Source organism: Ammodytes marinus, assembly GCF_949987685.1.
Source record: "Ammodytes marinus genome assembly, chromosome: 21".
Lineage (NCBI taxonomy): Eukaryota > Metazoa > Chordata > Actinopteri > Uranoscopiformes > Ammodytidae > Ammodytes > Ammodytes marinus.
The window spans coordinates 25,250,894-25,270,355 of record NC_137225.1 but is presented as its reverse complement, the minus strand read 5'-3'; the positions used below and the strand labels follow the sequence as shown (position 1 = coordinate 25,270,355).

The following is a 19,462-nucleotide window of genomic DNA, read 5'->3' as shown; positions in this document are numbered from 1 at the left end:
GAAGTTACACAGAAACTACACTCTACATGAGCGACTGTCAAACTGTGGTACGAGTTTAACCGGTGGTACACAAGCTCCCTCTACTGGTAGACAGAGGGACCACAGACAATTTAAATTTTTTAAAAAAGTAATATCAAAATACTCAAACATTTAAAATGAAAAAACTTCAAAAATGCATTTCTCTTTTAATATCTTTTTTCTTATAAAAAAAAACCATAATGAATAATAAATAATGATTATTGAACCCATTCTGTCTCCCTACAGATAACGTTACCGTGGGAGGAGGAACAAGTCCAGAATGCTCAGTCCTTATTCGACTCCTTCACCATCCTACAGTCTCTGGCCGGGCAGTCCGGAGAAATAACGCTCAACCTGGTCACCGTGCCAACAGCGACATCATCATCATCATCCGAGGCAATCAGCTGTGTGGTCAACACCTGAGCTGAAGGGTTTGATTCCAAAATAAGAGACTTTGAAATTGAAAAAAAAATTGAAATGTAGCTTTTCTTTCAAACTAATAGTACATATGGGCTGAGCGATGTTTTATCTTGTTAATCACGGTCAATGCCTCATTTAAAGGCGACAAATTAAAAGCACTGATTATAGATATATGTTATATTAATAGAACTTACTTCAAAATAAAAGCCTCACATTTGTGGGCTAATTATATTTTCACATCGCTCTGCCCAAACACAAAACAAAACAAAATCTTAAAGCACTTGTGAAAAAAAAACTATGCAAACTATATATATATTAGACTTTTATATTTTTTTGGGGGGGGGGTTTTGATAAGGAATGCCTTTTAACCCTTCATTTCCTTGTACAGGTTAGATTGTGTACATGAAGCACTACATATAAACCAACACTTAAAAGTCATCTCCAGAGCTGCAGAGATTGACAGAATTAAATGGCCAAATATTTTGCTAACAAATGAATAATTTCCGTAATTTTTCACCAAAAAAAAAAGGACGGACACGAAAATCAACTTTTTTTCCCCGCTTTCTTTCAGTTTTGAGAATATACCTTAGAAAATGTTCACTTCTCTGACACACCCAAAGTTACACGGTGTACCTAAACAGTGCTTTGTCTTAGGTATAAAAAGGTTGGGAACCACTGCCCTTAGCCACCATTGACTAAATATTTGTATACTTCAGTGAAATACAAACCCGTCCTTTTGGAAAATATAGAAACCCGAATAGTTCATTGTAGTAGCTGTAGCGAAGATGTATATATTGCAATAAATGTAAACTAGTTAGTTAATTAGTTTAGATTTTTTAACGTCACACTTGTTAAATCTTATGCTGGGGGAGTTTTATACACATTATACATTTACAAACAACGTGTTTTTTAAAGCTGCAGTGTGTAGAATTTTGGGTTTTATTTCCTAGCAGATTTTGTAGAAAATAATTATAATATCCATAAGTACGTTTAATTTAGTGCATAATAGCTGAATCTTTTTTTTAGAATTATAATTTTTTTCCCTTAGAAAGGGTCTCATATATGTCCATATTTCTCCATACTTTGGACCAAGGCCTAGTGCCGCCATTTTGGAAGTGTCATAGTTGGAATGTCATCAGGTGCTTTGTTTAAAATGTAGAATTGTTCTTGTCCTTGAAGGCCACTGTAGCTTCTGTTATTATCCATAAGGGGTGGGGTTACCCAGGGAGTGTTGCAATACACACTGCACCTTTAAGGAGTTATGTCGGAAATATTTTTTATGTAACCTTTCGTGTCAAAAAGAGAACAAGTAGACATTGAATTAAGAATGTTTTAATGGAGACACTGTTTTAGACAAAAATGTTTTAAAGTGTGTTACTGTCAAGAGTAGTGTAATTAAGGGGACACACAAAAGTACCAAACATCCTAAATTTCAAAATAAAAGTCTTGCAGTTAATACACTAGTCTGCTAAAGCTCAAAATATTAGTTTTTTTGTTGGAGTGATGGTCATATTTTTTAAGGCGGTATTGTGGGTTGTGCAAATATCCTATAACATGTATTTGTATTTGTACGTGCAATACTCCTTATCCTTGAATTTTACAGAAAGACGTTCTGGTGCTTTAAAAAGTGGAGTTATTATATTAGCAAGAAGATTATGTTATTTTACAAGCATTCTCTACAAGCTATAAGATTTGTAACGGTAACACTTTATTTTGACTTGACTAAAAACAACATTCTGAGCTTCAGCAAATTCATATTTACTGCAGGACTTTTGTTTTGTATTGTAGGGTGTTTCTGTTATTTTGTCCACCCCCCCCCCCCCCCCATTGGAGCTTGCCATGTACATAGGAACAATAACAATAATACAGCAATTAAAGAAAATATAACATGTAAAAGGATTGAATGTTTTTTTTAAGGTGGATTTTTCATGTTAATTAACAGAGGATTGGGCTGAACCAAAAAAGGCACATTTAAGGGGGGGTGGGGTTAGGGGGGGGTCTACCAAAAAAAACTGTAAATATTTTGTTATTTATGCATGTTCTATGTTATGTCCATGTTCAGTCGAGAAAATGCATTAAAAAATAAAACATATTCTTAAACTCTGTGTGTGTGTGTGTGTGTGTGTGTGTGTGTGTGTGTGTGTGTGTGTGTGTGTGTGAGGGTTATAAAAATCAGTCTAGTCAGAATAACATAAATAAATGTGAGGCTCTGTCTGTGTTCGAAAAGCCCTACTAACGTCCTACTCATACTAAAAGCCTTACTAACGTCCTACTCATACTAAAAGCCCTACTAACGTCCTACTCATACTAAAAGCCCTACTAACGTCCTACTCATACTAAAAGCCCTACTAACGTCCTACTCATACTAAAAGCCTTACTAACGTCCTACTCATACTAAAAGCCCTACTAACGTCCTACTCATACTAAAAGCCCTACTAACGTCCTACTCATACTTAAAGCCCTGCTAACGTCCTACTCATACTTAAAGCCCTACTAACGTCCTACTCATACTCATTTTGACGTCAATTTGAGTATGTGACTGTTGCGTATGCGAGTTTGTAGGGGCGAGAATTGCCCGGATGAGTACTAACTTCCAGGAAGCTTTTGTGTATGGATCGACAGGATACTTTTCCTACTCAACCGCCCCACAATGCATTGGGTATTTTCAAACGGCATGGAAGGTATGGTAGGTACCTCGCATACACAATCAATTGTTAAGTAGACAGTATGGAGTATAAACATGTTGAGTATGTAGGAGGGAGGACGTTAGTAGGGCTTTTAGTATGTAGTATATCATGTTGAGTGTGTAGGAGGGAGGATGTTAGTAGGGCTTTTAGTATGTAGTATAAACATGTTGAGTGTGTAAGAGGGAGGACGTTAGTAGGGCTTTTAGTATGTAGTATAAACATGTTGAGTTTGTAGGAGGGAGGACGTTAGTAGGGCTTTTAGTATGTAGTATATACATGTTGAGTATGTAGAAGGGAGGACGTTAGCAGGGCTTTTCCAACCCAGCAAGTGTTTGGTCGTTCTACTACATGCTTCCGTTGGCGGGCGACGCCAGCTCTGCGATCTTGCTGTTGAGCTTCTGATTGGTCCAGTCCTGCGTGATGTCATCGAGGTGGCTGTCGAAATCCACCAACAGCTTGTGATCTCCAGACTCCATCATCTGACAGGCGATCGCACGGGTCTCCTCCCACTGCCGCAGCATTATCCTGAGAGGGGTGTGAGAGCGAGAGAGAGAGCGAGAGCGAGAGCGAGAGCGAGAGCGAGAGAGAGAGAGAGAGAGAGAGAGAGAGAGAGAGAGAGAGACACACTTATTGTCAGAATCAGTGAATATCTCCTCACGATCTGCTACCTGTCTCTCTCATGGACATATAAAGAAATGGACACCGGATTGAAACATGGCACCCATTCATTCCTATGAAAGCTGCTCATTGGCGCAGAGAAGCAACAAGGAAGCATAATCCGGAAATTCCATGCGGCCCAAAGCATGACGTAGCATGGACGTAGCTGCACTATGGACCTATCAAGAAAGAGGGCGGCAAGCGTAGCGGACTGGAGGCGGGAGTAGAATCATTCTCGTTCTGTAGCATCTAGCCTGGTGAAGACAGACTGAAAGCCGTTAAAAGCCGTTGGGCTAATAAAACGCTTGAGGTGGCGTTTTGAAATGAGAAAACTTCCATTTTAATAGTATATGGTCTAAAGATAAGTATGAGCCTATGACTGATATCCAGAAATGTTTTGCAGAGACACAATCTTGTTCGCCGCTTGTACTGTGTGGACAGGGAAATCTGCCTACGGGCCGCATGAAAATAAGCTTTTTAAAGATAAGGATTTTTTTCAAGCACACACACAGTACGGACAGGTAGTGGATGGTGAGGCGTTCTCCAGAACCGTTGAATCCACTTTTAACTCAGGACGGAATAAATGTATTTCCTCACGTGTGTTTGTCTTTGAGCAGCCATCTTGAATCTTTGCGCTCGTACATCACTATCGGAGGAACCCGGAAGTCAGGGGACAGTTTACTGCCGTCCAGCTGTGGAGAAGAACAGAGAAACACAGCCTCAATTCACTCAATGAAGAAGAAAGTGCATAAATAAACTGTTTTCTCATTTTGAATTCATTTTTTTATTTAAATTACAAAATGTCACCACCATATTGTTACTTACAGTTTATCTATCACAAGCCAAAAGTTAAGGGAAATAGGTTTAAGTTCTTTCGATTTGATTTGATTCAATTTATTTCAGACATATCAACATACAAAACAAAGTGAAAAGCATGGAAATACAATAAACAAATTATGTTTTCACAAAAAAAATTAAATAAAAGAAAACAAATTATCTGTATTGCTGAGATATGCCTGAAAAGGAGCAGGAAGAAGTATACACTTATTTAATCCTACCCCTTTTCCATAGTAAAAAAAATAATAAATAATAACCTTCTCACCATTAACAAAACTGCGTTGTCAAACTGCTCAGCGATCCTGTCCGCTATCTTCATGGCACACGGCGTCGGGCTGAGGAGGAGGGAGACAGATGCAAAAATAGATTAAAAAACTATTTTCACAGTTTGGTTTTCAAACATATTCTAGTCTTACGTTTGGGTCCAGGTTCCTCAAAATAATTTAGTTTTGATTTATGATGATAGAATTTTTTTTAAGTTTTAAATTTGACTAGAAATGAACTGAGACTGTACCATTTTAGTAATCATCTGTAAAGGCTTATTATTAATATTATTGTAGCTGAAATGAGGGGAAACTCACCTGCTATCTGATACACAGGCGTTGGCTTGATAGTATCCAACTATCCTCTGCTGGGTCTGTGCACACCACACGTCCACCTGAAGCAAGACAACAGACATTAAACCTGCAGTGTGTAGAATTTTGGGTTTTATTTCCTAGCAGATTTTGTAGAAAGTAATTATAATATCCATAAGTACATTTAATTTAGTGCATAATAGCTGAAAAAAATGTTTTGGATATTTTTTTTTTTCCATAAGAAAGGGTCTCATATATGTCCATATTTCTGCATATTTTGGACCATGGCCTAGTGCCGCCATCTTGAAAGTGTCATAGTTGGAATGTCATCAGGTGCATTGTTTAAAATTTAGAATTGTTCTTGTCCTTGAAGGCCACTGTAGCTTCTGTTATTATTCGAAAGGGTTGGGGTTACCCAGGGAGCGTTGCATTCTAGAACTTTGTAGAACTTTCTTGATGATGTCATATTACACACTGCACCTTTAACTAAATTTACTCTCAAATGTATCATACTTGCTTTTTTTATTTTTATTTTTGTTCGAAATAAAGACGAAATTAAATGAAATGCTAAATCTACTGAGGTGAGCATTGTCTATAATAGCTTACTCCACCTTTAATTCAATTATTATCGTTATTAATGTTGGACCAAACGGTATAAAGGAGTAAATAAATAAAGTGCAATATGAGGAACTTTATTTAAATGTTTACAATATGTGCAATAAGCAGTAAAATGAAGAAATTAAAAATGTAGGTTGCGTTCCGAATCGCATACTTTCTACTATTTAGTTTGGTAGAAAAAAGATTTAGGATGTCCCGATTCTTGTGGCCAGATTGAGGATGGTTAGAAGTACCCGGATGTTCTACTTCATGCGGCCAAGATTGTTAGTGTTGAAAACTGCATCCTATTTGGGCGATTCTGACCCACAATCCAGTGCGCACGTGAAGTGAAGTGACGTCACATCGACGAAGCCTCCGTATGAAAACAAACGGGGATGCGACGGATATAAAAGCAAGAGGCAAGATCAAGGAGCCATGTTATGATGAAATAAGAGAGTAAAAGTATGTCCCAATAGTATGCCTACTGCATCCTAACTAGATTCTTTTTATCGTCGGATGTAGTATGTAGAATAGAAAAAAGAAAGCTTATGCGATTCGGAACGCAACCGTAAGTGTACAATAAAAGTGCATTTTATCTGACCTGTGTGAGGGCCAGTTGAGTGATGGGGGCCAGGGGCAGGTGTGAGTGAAGCAGAGGGACACAGTCGGTCACGCAGACAGCGCCGCCCGGTGGCGAGGAGGACAACAGCAGCCCGTTGATACTGCACCGAGGGAACAGACAGGAGTGGAGATACATCTTCACGTAGGCGCGACATGACAGCTCCACCTCGCCCATAGTGATGACTTCAATGACCGCTACGAGAGAATCAGAATCCTTTACTGTACAGTATAAAACTAAAATCACACACACACACACACAAACACACACACACACACACACACACACACACACACAATATAAAAAGGCGAGATAACGGGCAATTACCACTTTTATTTTATTTTTTTCAATGAACTTTATTGAAAAATTCTCAATACATGAATCAAAGGAGCTCCAGATATCTTCGAAATAAAAATAAAAAAATAAATTGAATACATATGAACATGTAGGCCTATATTAAACAGAGCAATACAATAAATAAACAAAGCAACGGGCAGTGACCTCATTCTGGAGAACGCTTGTTGTCAAATTACTTTGGTCAAAATCACTGAATTTCTCCTTATTATCTGCTACCTGCATGTACTGTGTTATCGCTGAAAATTATTATTATTATTATTATTATTATTATTATTATTATTATTATTATTATTATTATTATTTTCAGTAGGAGATAGTCACCATAATGTTTTTGACCATAGATGGTATATTCTACGGTTTTGACAAGAAAGTGATTTTGACAACAAGCGTTCTCCAGAATCACTGACTCCACCTTTAAAATTAGGCTACTAAAGCAAAACCCACACGTGAACAACAAGGCACCTTTTCACCGCATTAGTATCAAGATGTGATCAAAATATCACCAAAAACCATTGTAAAAGGTTGTGTTTTTAACCAGCTAGCCGGTTGATGTTGCATCAATGGTTTTAGCATTAGCACAATAAAGCAAAGCTGAAGCAGGTCTTACCTTAAGAGGAATACAACTTAGCAACTGGGCCTGATTAGAAAAAATTGTATTTTCTACGATTACCAAGTATAGGATTTCCAACAAGGTTCAGGGTTGTTAGGATAAAATAAAGCGGCTAACTGTTTCACTTGACAGCTCGTAAGGTAAAATCAGCATTGCAGGGCGTCTGAACGGCTTTTTCCGGTCCCGCCCACAAGTGGTTAATGTAATTCTCTGATTGGCGGAGAGTCTAATAATCTGCAATCCTATTGGAGCAATGAGATGTCAATCATTTATCAGTTTCTTCAGCTGCTGTATAATAATGCCTACGCTGTAGAGCAGTGCTGCCTCTAGTGGGAAGGATGTAACCTGTAACGCTAGATAGATAGATAGATAGATAGATAGATAGATAGATAGATAGATAGATAGATAGATAGATAGATAGATAGATAGATAGATAGATAGATAGATAGATAGATAGATAGATAGATAGATAGATAGATAGATAGATAGATAGATAGATAGATAGATAGATGCCTTAACAGTACACACCTGTGTCTGGTTAATTGGTAAGGTGAGAGGGGCAGCCTATAAGGAGCTGAGTGTAACCTCAGTGACATATTGTTTTCAGACTGGTTCAGTTGGGAGGTTTGGTAGGGGCTGAGACAAGTGACTGAGTTTGCTGTGTCACTGGCCGTCATGGGGTTTCTGTTGAGGTGAGTTTGAAAATAGTTTTTTAGTAATAGTTTTTTAGCTAAATGTTGCTTGTTACAATGTGGATGTCTTGTCTAGATGGATGCTGTTGTCCTTTCTAGCTGTTGGAAGACATCAAGCAAATGGTAAGTTTAGTCATCTAAATTGTGACACTACTTGATAAGTTGTATGCATGATGTGACTAAAATATTTTCTCAAAAGCTCGCAGTGTGCCAGTTTCAAGCTATCTACCAGATTCCAGTAGCTTTCAAACTGGAGACAAATCTTCATGGATCACTGGACCACTTGGAGCTTCAACTACAAACAAGGCAAGTAGATACAACGCAACTAATTCATAGTTACCAGTCGAGCTGAATCACAGCAACAGAACCACAAATCCAGTGTTCATTCAGTTTCTCAATTTCCACAGGTAGCACAGTCTGCTTCACCTCAGCAGCCAAGCTACCCAGGCCAAAAGCCACAGCAGGTGCCACACTACTTTCCCAAAAGGCCCCAACAAACTAGCTACCTGCCCAAGCACGCTAGCTACCCGCCCCAGAAGGTGCTCCAGCACGCTGGCTACCGGCCTCAGCACGCTAGCTACCATCTCCAGCACGCTAGCTACCCGCCCCAAAAGGTGCTCCAGCACCCTAGCTACCCGCCCCGGCACGCTGACTACCTGCCCAAATTCCCTAGCTACCCGCCACAAAAGGTGCCCCAGCATGCTGACTACCCGCCCCAGAAGGTGCCCCAGCATGCTGACTACCCGCCACAGAAGGTGCCCCAGCACGCTAGCTACCCGCCACAGAAGGTGCCCCAGCACGCTAGCTACCCGCCACAGAAGGTGCCCCAGCACGCTGACTACCTGCCCAAGCACCCTAGCTACCCGCCACAGAAGGTGCCCCAGCACGCTAGCTACCAGCCCAAGCACCCTAGCTACCCGCCACAAAAGGTGCCCCAGCACGCTAGCTACCAGCCCAAGCACCCTAGCTACCCGCCACAAAAGGTGCCCCAGCACACAAGCTACCTGTCCCAGCACCCTAGCTACCCGCCCCAGAAGGTTCCCCAGCACGCTGACTACCTGCCCAAGCACCCTAGCTACCCGCCACAGAAGGTGCCCCAGAACGCTAGCTACCAGCCCAAGCACCCTAGCTACCCGCCACAAAAGGTGCCCTAGCACACTAGCTACCAGCACACTAGCTACCCGCCACAAAAGGTGCCCCAGCACACTAGCTACCAGCACACTAGCTACCCACCACAAAAGGTGCCACAGCACGCTAACTACCTGCCCAAGCACCCTAGCTACCCGCCACAGAAGGTGCCCCAACACCCACACCAGCCCCAACACCCTAGCTATCTGCCCCAGAAGAAGCCCCAGCACCCTAGCTATCCGCCCCAGAAGGAGCCCCAGCTCGCTAGCTTCCGGCCTCAGCAGGTGCCAATGGTGCACCAGCCTCAACACCCTCCGATACCGCGCTCCAGCCACGGTATGAGCAAGAATCCAGGCTACTTGTCCAAGCCAATGTCAGTTGTAAAAGAGATGCTCGTCAGCGCACTGAGCCCCCCACAAGATAGCTACCACCAGCACGCTAACTACCTGCCTCAGCACCCTAGCTACCCGCCCCAGAAGGTGCCCCAGCACGCTGACTACCTGACCAAGCACCCTAGCTACCCGCCCCAGAAGGCTAGCTACCCGCCACAAAAGGTGCCCCAGCACGCTAACTACCTTCCCCATTACGCTAGCTACCCGCCCCAGAAGGTGCCCCAGCATGCTAGCTACCCGCCCCAGAAGGTGCCCCAGCACGCTGACTACCTGACCAAGCACCCTAGCTACCCGCCCCAGAACGCTAGCTACCCGCCACAAAAGGTGCCCCAGCACCCACACCAGCCCCAACACCCTAGCTATCCTTACCAGAAGCACCCTAACTACCCGCCACAAAAGTTGCCCCAGCACGCTAACTACCTTCCCAAGTACACTAGCTATCCGCCCCAGAAGGAGCTCCAGCACCCTAGCTATCCGTCCCAGAAGGAGCCCCAGCCTCAACACCCTCCGATAACGCTCTCCAGCCACGGTATTAGAAAGAATCCAAGCTACTTGTCCAAGCCAATGTCAGTTGTCAAAGAGATGCTCGTCAGCGCACTGAGCCCCCCACAAGATAGCTACCACCAGCACGCTAACTACCTGCCCCAGCACGCTAGCTACCCGCCCCAGAACGCTAGCCACCCGCCACAAAAGGTGCCCCAGCACCCACACCAGCCCCAACACCCTAGCTATCCTTACCAGAAGGTGCTCCAGCACCCTAGCTACCCGCCACAAAAGGTGCCCCAGCACGCTAACTACCTGCCCAAGTACACTAGCTATCCGCCCCAGAAGGAGCTCCAGCACCCTAGCTATCCGCCCCAGAAGGAGCCCCAACACCCTAGCTATCTGCCCCAGAAGGAGCCCCAGCCTCAACACCCTCCGATACCGCTCTCCAGCCACGGTATTAGAAAGAATCCAAGCTACTTGTCCAAGCCAATGTCAGTTGTCAAAGAGATGCTCGTCAGCGCACTGAGTCCCCCACAAGATGACGACGACGACTACTATGATGATGAATATTTTAACCATTGACTTGAAACTGGTAAGCTGTGACTCATTTCCTCTTTTTTTTGTTTTCATTCGTTAGATTGGCATCAGTGAGTAATATGACCGCTTGAATTGTTCAGGAACAACATTGGAGTTGCTGTTCCTCAGATCATTCATTTTCCAATGCAGATTTTTTTTTTATCCATGTTTTGTGTTTTTTAGGCACTTCAACACCGACGATAAACGACTGCTTTCAACTGAGCCATTGTAATGACTGTTTTCAAATAAAGAATTTAATGTGTTGAGAATCCTTTGTTTTAATGGAATTATCAGGGTTTTCTGGTCTGATTTGACCTCCTCTTCCGATTTTCAAATGCACCCCTTAATAATCCTGCAAAAGTGAGATGCACAGTTTTCATATCTGGGAAGTTATTTAATGCAATTTAGTCTGACCTCAGGAATTCTCGTTCAAAATAGTGGCCCTCAGCTCTAACAGAGCTCTACCTGTACAACTTAAGGATGTGTTCACAATTGTTTGCCTGAAAAGCTAACAATATTTACAGGGCTGTACAGTGCGACAGTTTTGATCGCATTTGCTACTGGAATTGATCACGTGCGATGATGAATACAAGTCCACTCGCACTAGTGCTAATGAGCAGATGCACAACACTGCTTAGAGGGCTCTTCAATAACTATCTCCAAATGCGGGTAAATGTAGTCTTTGGCTGGTGAAAGATGTGCGCTCTGGATCTGTGCTTGTGCGGCGATATAACCGGAAGGAGACGGCTCTTTACATTACCGCAGTTAAGTTAGCGCGTGTGCAAGCAGAACATTTCCTGTGCGCCTTCACATTAAAAGCCTGTTACTAGCCAAACGTGAGTTGACTTTTATTCTGAAGCCGGTAAAAACAGGAAGTTAGCGCTTCAGCTTGCAGTGCTCTAGCTACAAAGGCAACTCATTCAGCTGCAGAGTTTGAAATAAGCCACTGAAGAACTACGCTTAGCACATTCACAACAACCAATTTAATTTATCCTAAATTTTACCAATATGTATACTTATTCATTTAACAAGCTATGTTTAATGTTTTAAAGTTTGGTTTTAATTAACAGAAGGACATTTTCTATTTGTTATTATTAATATAATAATTATATATACAAAAAAGTATATAGATAGGCCTACAGATATTATTTTTATATTCTTATGGGGAGAAATAATTCTGAATCAGCAAAAAATTGCAATTGGCAGGTTAGATTCTTTTGTCTAAATTGCAATCAGTGCAACCCTATTCATTTTTCTACAATTATTACTGCACACACTAGGATATAATATTAATTGTGAATCTCAAATTAGACCAAGATGACAGGCTCAAAGGTAATTAGAGCGAAATGCATGGGTTAAGGTTATGCAAGTTTTTGAACATACTTTCTGTGCTACCAAATTTATTTTTGTGCTACTGATTTTTTTGGCTTGCTAGCACCAGTGCTACCACCTAAAAAAATAAGCGTACAGCCCTGATTTACATGAAATAAATACCCATGAAGTGTAGTACTGATGAGGGCTTGGATCGCAAACACCCTGGTTTCTATGCTCAGCCTAACTATTGATGGGCCATTAAAAACAGACATGCAGGGAGTAAATGGAAACGTTTGACCCCAGTGTCCCTTCTGTATGCTGAATTGTCAACCATCTTTTTGCTCTTTCCCATCGCACAGTTCCTCAAATCTGTTTTAGTAGCACACACTGGTCGTTTTCCATTGCAAATGGTACCTCCTGAACGTGGGCGAGTTCGTCGGAAAAGCCCACTCTTCTCCATTTTCTACTGGAGCCAAGTAGCAAAGCAGAAAAGTAGTTGGTACTACCAACCGCCAAAAATTCAGATGTAAAATGTTTAAGAAAGACTCCCCTTGTATATCTGTTAAAAGTAGAATATTGCTACGGGTCATTAACCAGGAGGATTGGGGTACAGATGTGTGACTTTGCCACTCAGTCAGCTGTAGATCCCTATGAACGTAAACACAGGTATAAAGTTTAGTGCTTGTTTCAGGATATGTTTTCAAATTAAATTCCTTTATTTAACCTCGAAAGATCAATTTGAAGGGTGACCCTCTTTTACAATGACGTCTAGTTAAATTCAAGCCATGTCTCAGCCTGAATCATTTATTGAGGTAATCAGTGCTGTCCAGGGCTTATAATGTAATCGGTTGCGATCATTTCTGTCCCAGAGCTAGCTATATAGCTGCTAGATGCCCTACGTGTCTCCTCTTCTTTCGTGTCATGCAGAGAATGTTTAAAGTAACATCAACATGTTAAAAGGAACCTCGAGCGAGGCGATACCAAAAAAGCAGCCGCTACCATGTACCATGTTTTTTTGGGTGGAAAATCAAAAAATCTGAGTAGAGTCAAGGTGAGTTGAGCTGATACCACGCAGTGGAAAAGGGCCATTTGACCCAAGGTCGCTAACATAACAGAATTCTCAGCTAAAAGGATTTTTCTGTAACTACTGACTTTCAAAATTTCACTCCAGGAGATGTTATGAGAGTAATGCGCACACAAACTCTATTTATCTTTTGGTTCCTACAATGAGGTTGTGAAAAATGTCTAGTTGACCTAGATTAATCACCCAAACTTTTTGCCTTCTGTTTTATACACTTGCTATTCATCTTGCATCCCAAACTGTATTTGTGAAGGAACAGAACTTGATGACAATGTTGCTGCCAATCACATTCCCAGGCCCCGCCCCTAGAATCAGCCACACCTGCCTTAAACAATACACACCTGTGTCTGGTTAATTGGTAAGGTGAGAGGGGCAGCCTATAAGGAGCTGAGTGTAACCTCAGTGACATATTGTTTTCAGACTGGTTCAGTTGGGAGGTTTGGTAGGGGCTGAGACAAGTGACTGAGTTTGCTGTGTCACTGGCCGTCATGGGGTTTCTGTTGAGGTGAGTTTGAAAATAGTTTTTTAGTAATAGTTTTTTAGCTAAATGTTGCTTGTTACAATGTGGATGTCTTGTCTAGATGGATGCTGTTGTCCTTTCTAGCTGTTGGAAGACATCAAGCAAATGGTAAGTTTAGTCATCTAAATTGTGACACTACTTGATAAGTTGTATGCATGATGTGACTAAAATATTTTCTCAAAAGCTCGCAGTGTGCCAGTTTCAAGCTATCTACCAGATTCCAGTAGCTTTCAAACTGGAGACAAATCTTCATGGATCACTGGACCACTTGGAGCTTCAACTACAAACAAGGCAAGTAGATACAACGCAACTAATTCATAGTTACCAGTCGAGCTGAATCACAGCAACAGAACCACAAATCCAGTGTTCATTCAGTTTCTCAATTTCCACAGGTAGCACAGTCTGCTTCACCTCAGCAGCCAAGCTACCCAGGCCAAAAGCCACAGCAGGTGCCACACTACTTTCCCAAAAGGCCCCAACAAACTAGCTACCTACCCAAGCACGCTAGCTACCCGCCCCAGAAGGTGCTCCAGCACGCTGGCTACCGGCCTCAGCACGCTAGCTACCATCTCCAGCACGCTAGCTACCTGCCCCAAAAGGTGCTCCAGCACCCTAGCTACCCGCCCCAGCACGCTGACTACCTGCCCAAGCACCCTAGCTACCCGCCACAAAAGGTGCCCCAGCACACAAGCTACCTGTCCCAGCATGCTGACTACCCGCCCCAGAAGGTGCCCCAGCATGCTGACTACCCGCCCCAGAAGGTGCCCCAGCACGCTGACCACCTGACCAAGCACGCTAGCTACCCGCCCCAGAAGGTGTCCCAGCACGCTAGCTACCCGCCCCAGAAGGTTCCCCAGCACGCTAGCTACCCGCCACAGAAGGTGCCCCAGCACGCTGACTACCTGCCCAAGCACCCTAGCTACCCGCCCCAGAAGGTTCCCCAGCACGCTAGCTACCAGCCCAAGCACCCTAGCTACCCGCCACAAAAGGTGCCCCAGCACGCTAGCTACCAGCCCAAGCACCCTAGCTACCCGCCACAAAAGGTGCCCCAGCACACAAGCTACCTGTCCCAGCACCCAAGCTACCCGCCCCAGAAGGTTCCCCAGCACGCTGACTACCTGCCCAAGCACCCTAGCTACCCGCCACAGAAGGTGCCCCAGAACGCTAGCTACCAGCCCAAGCACCCTAGCTACCCGCCACAAAAGGTGCCCCAGCACACTAGGTACCAGCACACTAGCTACCCGCCACAAAAGGTGCCCCAGCACACTAGCTACCAGCACACTAGCTACCCACCACAAAAGGTGCCACAGCACGCTAACTACCTGCCCAAGCACCCTAGCTACCCGCCACAGAAGGTGCCCCAGCACCCACACCAGCCCCAACACCCTAGCTATCTGCCCCAGAAGAAGCCCCAGCATGCTAGCTACCCGCCACAGAAGGTGCCCCAGCACCCACACCAGCCCCAACACCCTAGCTATCTGCCCCAGAAGAAGCCCCAGCACGCTAGCTACCCGCCACAGAAGGTGCCCCAGCACGCTGACTACCTGCCCAAGCACCCTAGCTACCCGCCACAGAAGGTGCCCCAGCACGCTAGCTACCAGCCCAAGCACCCTAGCTACCCGCCACAAAAGGTGCCCGAGCACGCTAGCTACCAGCCCAAGCACCCTAGCTACCCGCCACAAAAGGTGCCCCAGCACACAAGCTACCTGTCCCAGCATGCCGACTACCCGCCCCAGAAGGTTCCCCAGCATGCCGACTACCCGCCCCAGAAGGTTCCCCAGCATGCTGACTACCCGCCCCAGAAGGTGCCCCAGCATGCTGACTACCCGCCCCAGAAGGTGCCCCAGCACGCTGACCACCTGACCAAGCACGCTAGCTACCCGCCCCAGAAGGTGTCCCAGCACGCTGACCACCTGACCAAGCACGCTAGCTACCCGCCCCAGAAGGTGTCCCAGCACGCTAGCTACCCGCCCCAGAAGGTGCCCCAGCACGCTAGCTACCCGCCACAGAAGGTGCCCCAGCACGCTGACTACCTGCCCAAGCACCCTAGCTACCCGCCACAGAAGGTGCCCCAGCACGCTAGCTACCAGCCCAAGCACCCTAGCTACCCGCCACAAAAGGTGCCCCAGCACACTAGGTACCAGCACACTAGCTACCCGCCACAAAAGGTGCCCCAGCACACTAGCTACCAGCACACTAGCTACCCACCACAAAAGGTGCCACAGCACGCTAACTACCTGCCCAAGCACCCTAGCTACCCGCCACAGAAGGTGCCCCAGCACCCTAGCTACCCGCCACAAAAGGTGCCCCAGCACACAAGCTACCTGTCCCAGCACCCAAGCTACCCGCCCCAGAAGGTTCCCCAGCACGCTAACTACCTGCCTCAGCACCCTAGCTACCCGCCCCAGAAGGTTCCCCAGCACGCTAACTACCTGCCTCAGCACCCTAGCTACCCGCCACAAAAGGTGCCCCAGCACACTAGGTACCAGCACACTAGCTACCCGCCACAAAAGGTGCCCCAGCACACTAGCTACCAGCACACTAGCTACCCACCACAAAAGGTGCCACAGCACGCTAACTACCTGCCCAAGCACCCTAGCTACCCGCCACAGAAGGTGCCCCAGCACCCACACCAGCCCCAACACCCTAGCTATCTGCCCCAGAAGAAGCCCCAGCATGCTAGCTATCCGCACCAGAAGGTGCCCCGGCACCCTAGCTATCCGCCCCAGCACCCTAGCTATCCGCCCCAGAAGGAGCCCCAGCTCGCTAGCTTCCGGCCTCAGCAGGTGCCAATGGTGCACCAGCCTCAACACCCTCCGATACCGCGCTCCAGCCACGGTATGAGCAAGAATCCAGGCTACTTGTCCAAGCCAATGTCAGTTGTAAAAGAGATGCTCGTCAGCGCACTGAGCCCCCCACAAGATGGCTACCACCAGCACACTAACTACCTGCCTCAGCACCCTAGCTACCCGCCCCAGAAGGTGCCCCAGCACGCTGACTACCTGACCAAGCACCCTAGCTACCCGCCCCAGAAGGCTAGCTACCCGCCACAAAAGGTGCCCCAGCACGCTAACTACCTTCCCCATTACCCCAGCTACCCGCCCCAGAAGGTGCCCCAGCACGCTAGCTACCCGCCCCAGAAGGTGCCCCAGCACGCTGACTACCTGACCAAGCACCCTAGCTACCCGCCCCAGAACGCTAGCTACCCGCCACAAAAGGTGCCCCAGCACCCACACCAGCCCCAACACCCTAGCTATCCTTACCAGAAGCACCCTAACTACCCGCCACAAAAGTTGCCCCAGCACGCTAACTACCTTCCCAAGTACACTAGCTATCTGCCCCAGAAGGAGCTCCAGCACCCTAGCTATCCGTCCCAGAAGGAGCCCCAGCCTCAACACCCTCCGATACCGCTCTCCAGCCACGGTATTAGAAAGAATCCAAGCTACTTGTCCAAGCCAATGTCAGTTGTCAAAGAGATGCTCGTCAGCGCACTGAGCCCCCCACAAGATAGCTACCACCAGCACGCTAACTACCTGCCCCAGCACGCTAGCTACCCGCCCCAGAAGGTGCCCCAGCACGCTGACTACCTGACCAAGCACCCTAGCTACCCGCCCCAGAACGCTAGCCACCCGCCACAAAAGGTGCCCCAGCACCCACACCAGCCCCAACACCCTAGCTATCCTTACCAGAAGGTGCTCCAGCACCCTAGCTACCCGCCACAAAAGGTGCCCCAGCACGCTAACTACCTGCCCAAGTACACTAGCTATCCGCCCCAGAAGGAGCCCCAGCACCCTAGCTATCCGCCCCAGAAGGAGCCCCAACACCCTAGCTATCTGCCCCAGAAGGAGCCCCAGCCTCAACACCCTCCGATACCGCTCTCCAGCCACGGTATTAGAAAGAATCCAAGCTACTTGTCCAAGCCAATGTCAGTTGTCAAAGAGATGCTCGTCAGCGCACTGAGTCCCCCACAAGATGACGACGACGACTACTATGATGATGAATATTTTAACCATTGACTTGAAATTGGTAAGCTGTGACTCATTTCCTCTTTTTTTTTGTTTTCATTCGTTAGATTGGCATCGGTGAGTAATATGACCGCTTGAATTGTTCAGGAACAACATTGGAGTTGCTGTTCCTCAGATCATTCATTTTCCAATGCAGATTTTTTTTTTATCCATGTTTTGTGTTTTTTAGGCACTTCAACACCGACGATAAACGACTGCTTTCAACTGAGCCATTGTAATGACTGTTTTCAAATAAAGAATTTAATGTGTTGAGAATCCTTTGTTTTAATGGAATTATCAGGGTTTTCTGGTCTGATTTGACCTCCTCTTCCGATTTTCAAATGCACCCCTTAATAATCCTGCAAAAGTGAGATGCACAGGTTTCATATCTGGGAAGTTATTTAATGCAATTTAGTCTGACCTCAGGAATTCTCGTTCAAAATAGTGGCCCTCAGCTCTAACAGAGCTCTACCTGTACAACTTAAGGATGTGTTCACAATTGTTTGCCTGAAAAGCTAACAATATTTACATGAAATAAATACCCATGAAGTGTAGTACTGATGAGGGCTTGGATCGCAAACACCCTGGTTTCTATGCTCAGCCTAACTATTGATGGGCCATTAAAACAGACATGCAGGGAGTAAATGGAAACGTTTGACCCCAGTGTCCCTTCTGTATGCTGAACTGTCAACCATCTTTTTGCCCTTTCCCATCGCACAATACCTCAAATCTGTTTTAGTAGCACACACTGGTCGTTTTCCATTGCAAATGGTACCTCCTGAACGTGGGCGAGTTCGTCGGAAAAGCCCACTCTTCTCCATTTTCTACTGGAGCCAAGTAGCAAAGCAGAAAAGTAGTTGGTACTACCAACTGCCAAAAATGCAGATGTAAAATGTTTAAGAAATACTCCCCTTGTATATCTGTTAAAAGTAGAATATTGCTACGGGTCATTAACCAGGAGGATTGGGGTCCAGATGTGTGACTTTGCCACTCAGTCAGCTGTAGATCCCTATGAACGTAAACACGGGTATAAAGTTTAGTGCTTGTTTGAGGATATGTTTTCAAATTAAATTCCTTTATTTAACCTCGAAAGATCAATTTGAAGGGTGACCCTCTTTTACAATGACGTCTAGTTAAATGCAAGCCATGTCTCAGCCTGAATCATTTATTGAGGTAATCAGTGCTGTCCAGGGCTTATAATGTAATCTGTTGCGATCATTTCTGTCACAGAGCTAGCTATATAGCTGCTAGATGCCCTACGTGTCTCCTCTTCTTTCGTGTCATGTAAAGAATGTTTAAAGTAACATCAACATGTTAAAAGGAACCTCGAGCGAGGCGATACCAAAAAAGCAGCCGCTACCAGGTACCATGTTTTTTTGGGTGGAAAATCAAAAAATCTGAGTAGAGTCGAGGTGAGTTGAGCTGATACCACGCAGTGGAAAAGGGCCATTTGACCCAAGGTCGCTAACATAACAGAATTCTCAGCTAAAAGGATTTTTCTGTAACTACTGACTTTCAAAATTTCACTCCAGGAGATGTTATGACAGTAATGCGCACACAAACTCTATTTATCTTTTGGTTCCTACAATGAGGTTGTGAAAAATGTCTAGTTGACCTAGATTAATCACCCAAACTTTTTGCCTTCTGTTTTATACACTTGCTATTCATCTTGCATCCCAAACTGTATTTGTGAAGGAACAGAACTTGATGACAATGTTGCTGCCAATCACATTCCCAGGCCCCGCCCCTAGAATCAGCCACACCTGCCTTAAACAATACACACCTGTGTCTGGTTAATTGGTAAGGTGAGAGGGGCAGCCTATAAGGAGCTGAGTGTAACCTCAGTGACATATTGTTTTCAGACTGGTTCAGTTGGGAGGTTTGGTAGGGGC

At 45.2% G+C, this 19,462-nt stretch overlaps 2 protein-coding genes across 2 annotated transcripts in view; one reads left to right on the top strand and one right to left on the bottom strand.

Annotated features, from left to right (window-relative positions):
- Positions 1-19,462, top strand: part of irf9 (interferon regulatory factor 9) — a 56,192-nt gene that overhangs the window by 19,997 nt on the left and 16,733 nt on the right. The window contains exon 10 of the mRNA XM_080050010.1: positions 265-2,542. Within this exon, the coding sequence (XP_079906136.1) occupies positions 265-441 (177 nt within the window). The 3' untranslated portion in view covers positions 442-2,542. The remainder of the gene's footprint in view (positions 1-264; positions 2,543-19,462) is intronic.
- emc9 (ER membrane protein complex subunit 9) lies at positions 2,116-7,540 on the bottom strand. Its single transcript, XM_080050021.1, has 6 exons — positions 7,375-7,540; positions 6,393-6,607; positions 5,201-5,277; positions 4,885-4,954; positions 4,380-4,474; positions 2,116-3,650 (listed from the first exon to the last, which is right to left on the bottom strand). The coding sequence occupies exons 2-6, from the start codon at positions 6,585-6,587 to the stop codon at positions 3,470-3,472; spliced, it is 618 nt and encodes a 205-aa protein (XP_079906147.1). The 5' UTR covers positions 6,588-6,607; positions 7,375-7,540; the 3' UTR covers positions 2,116-3,469.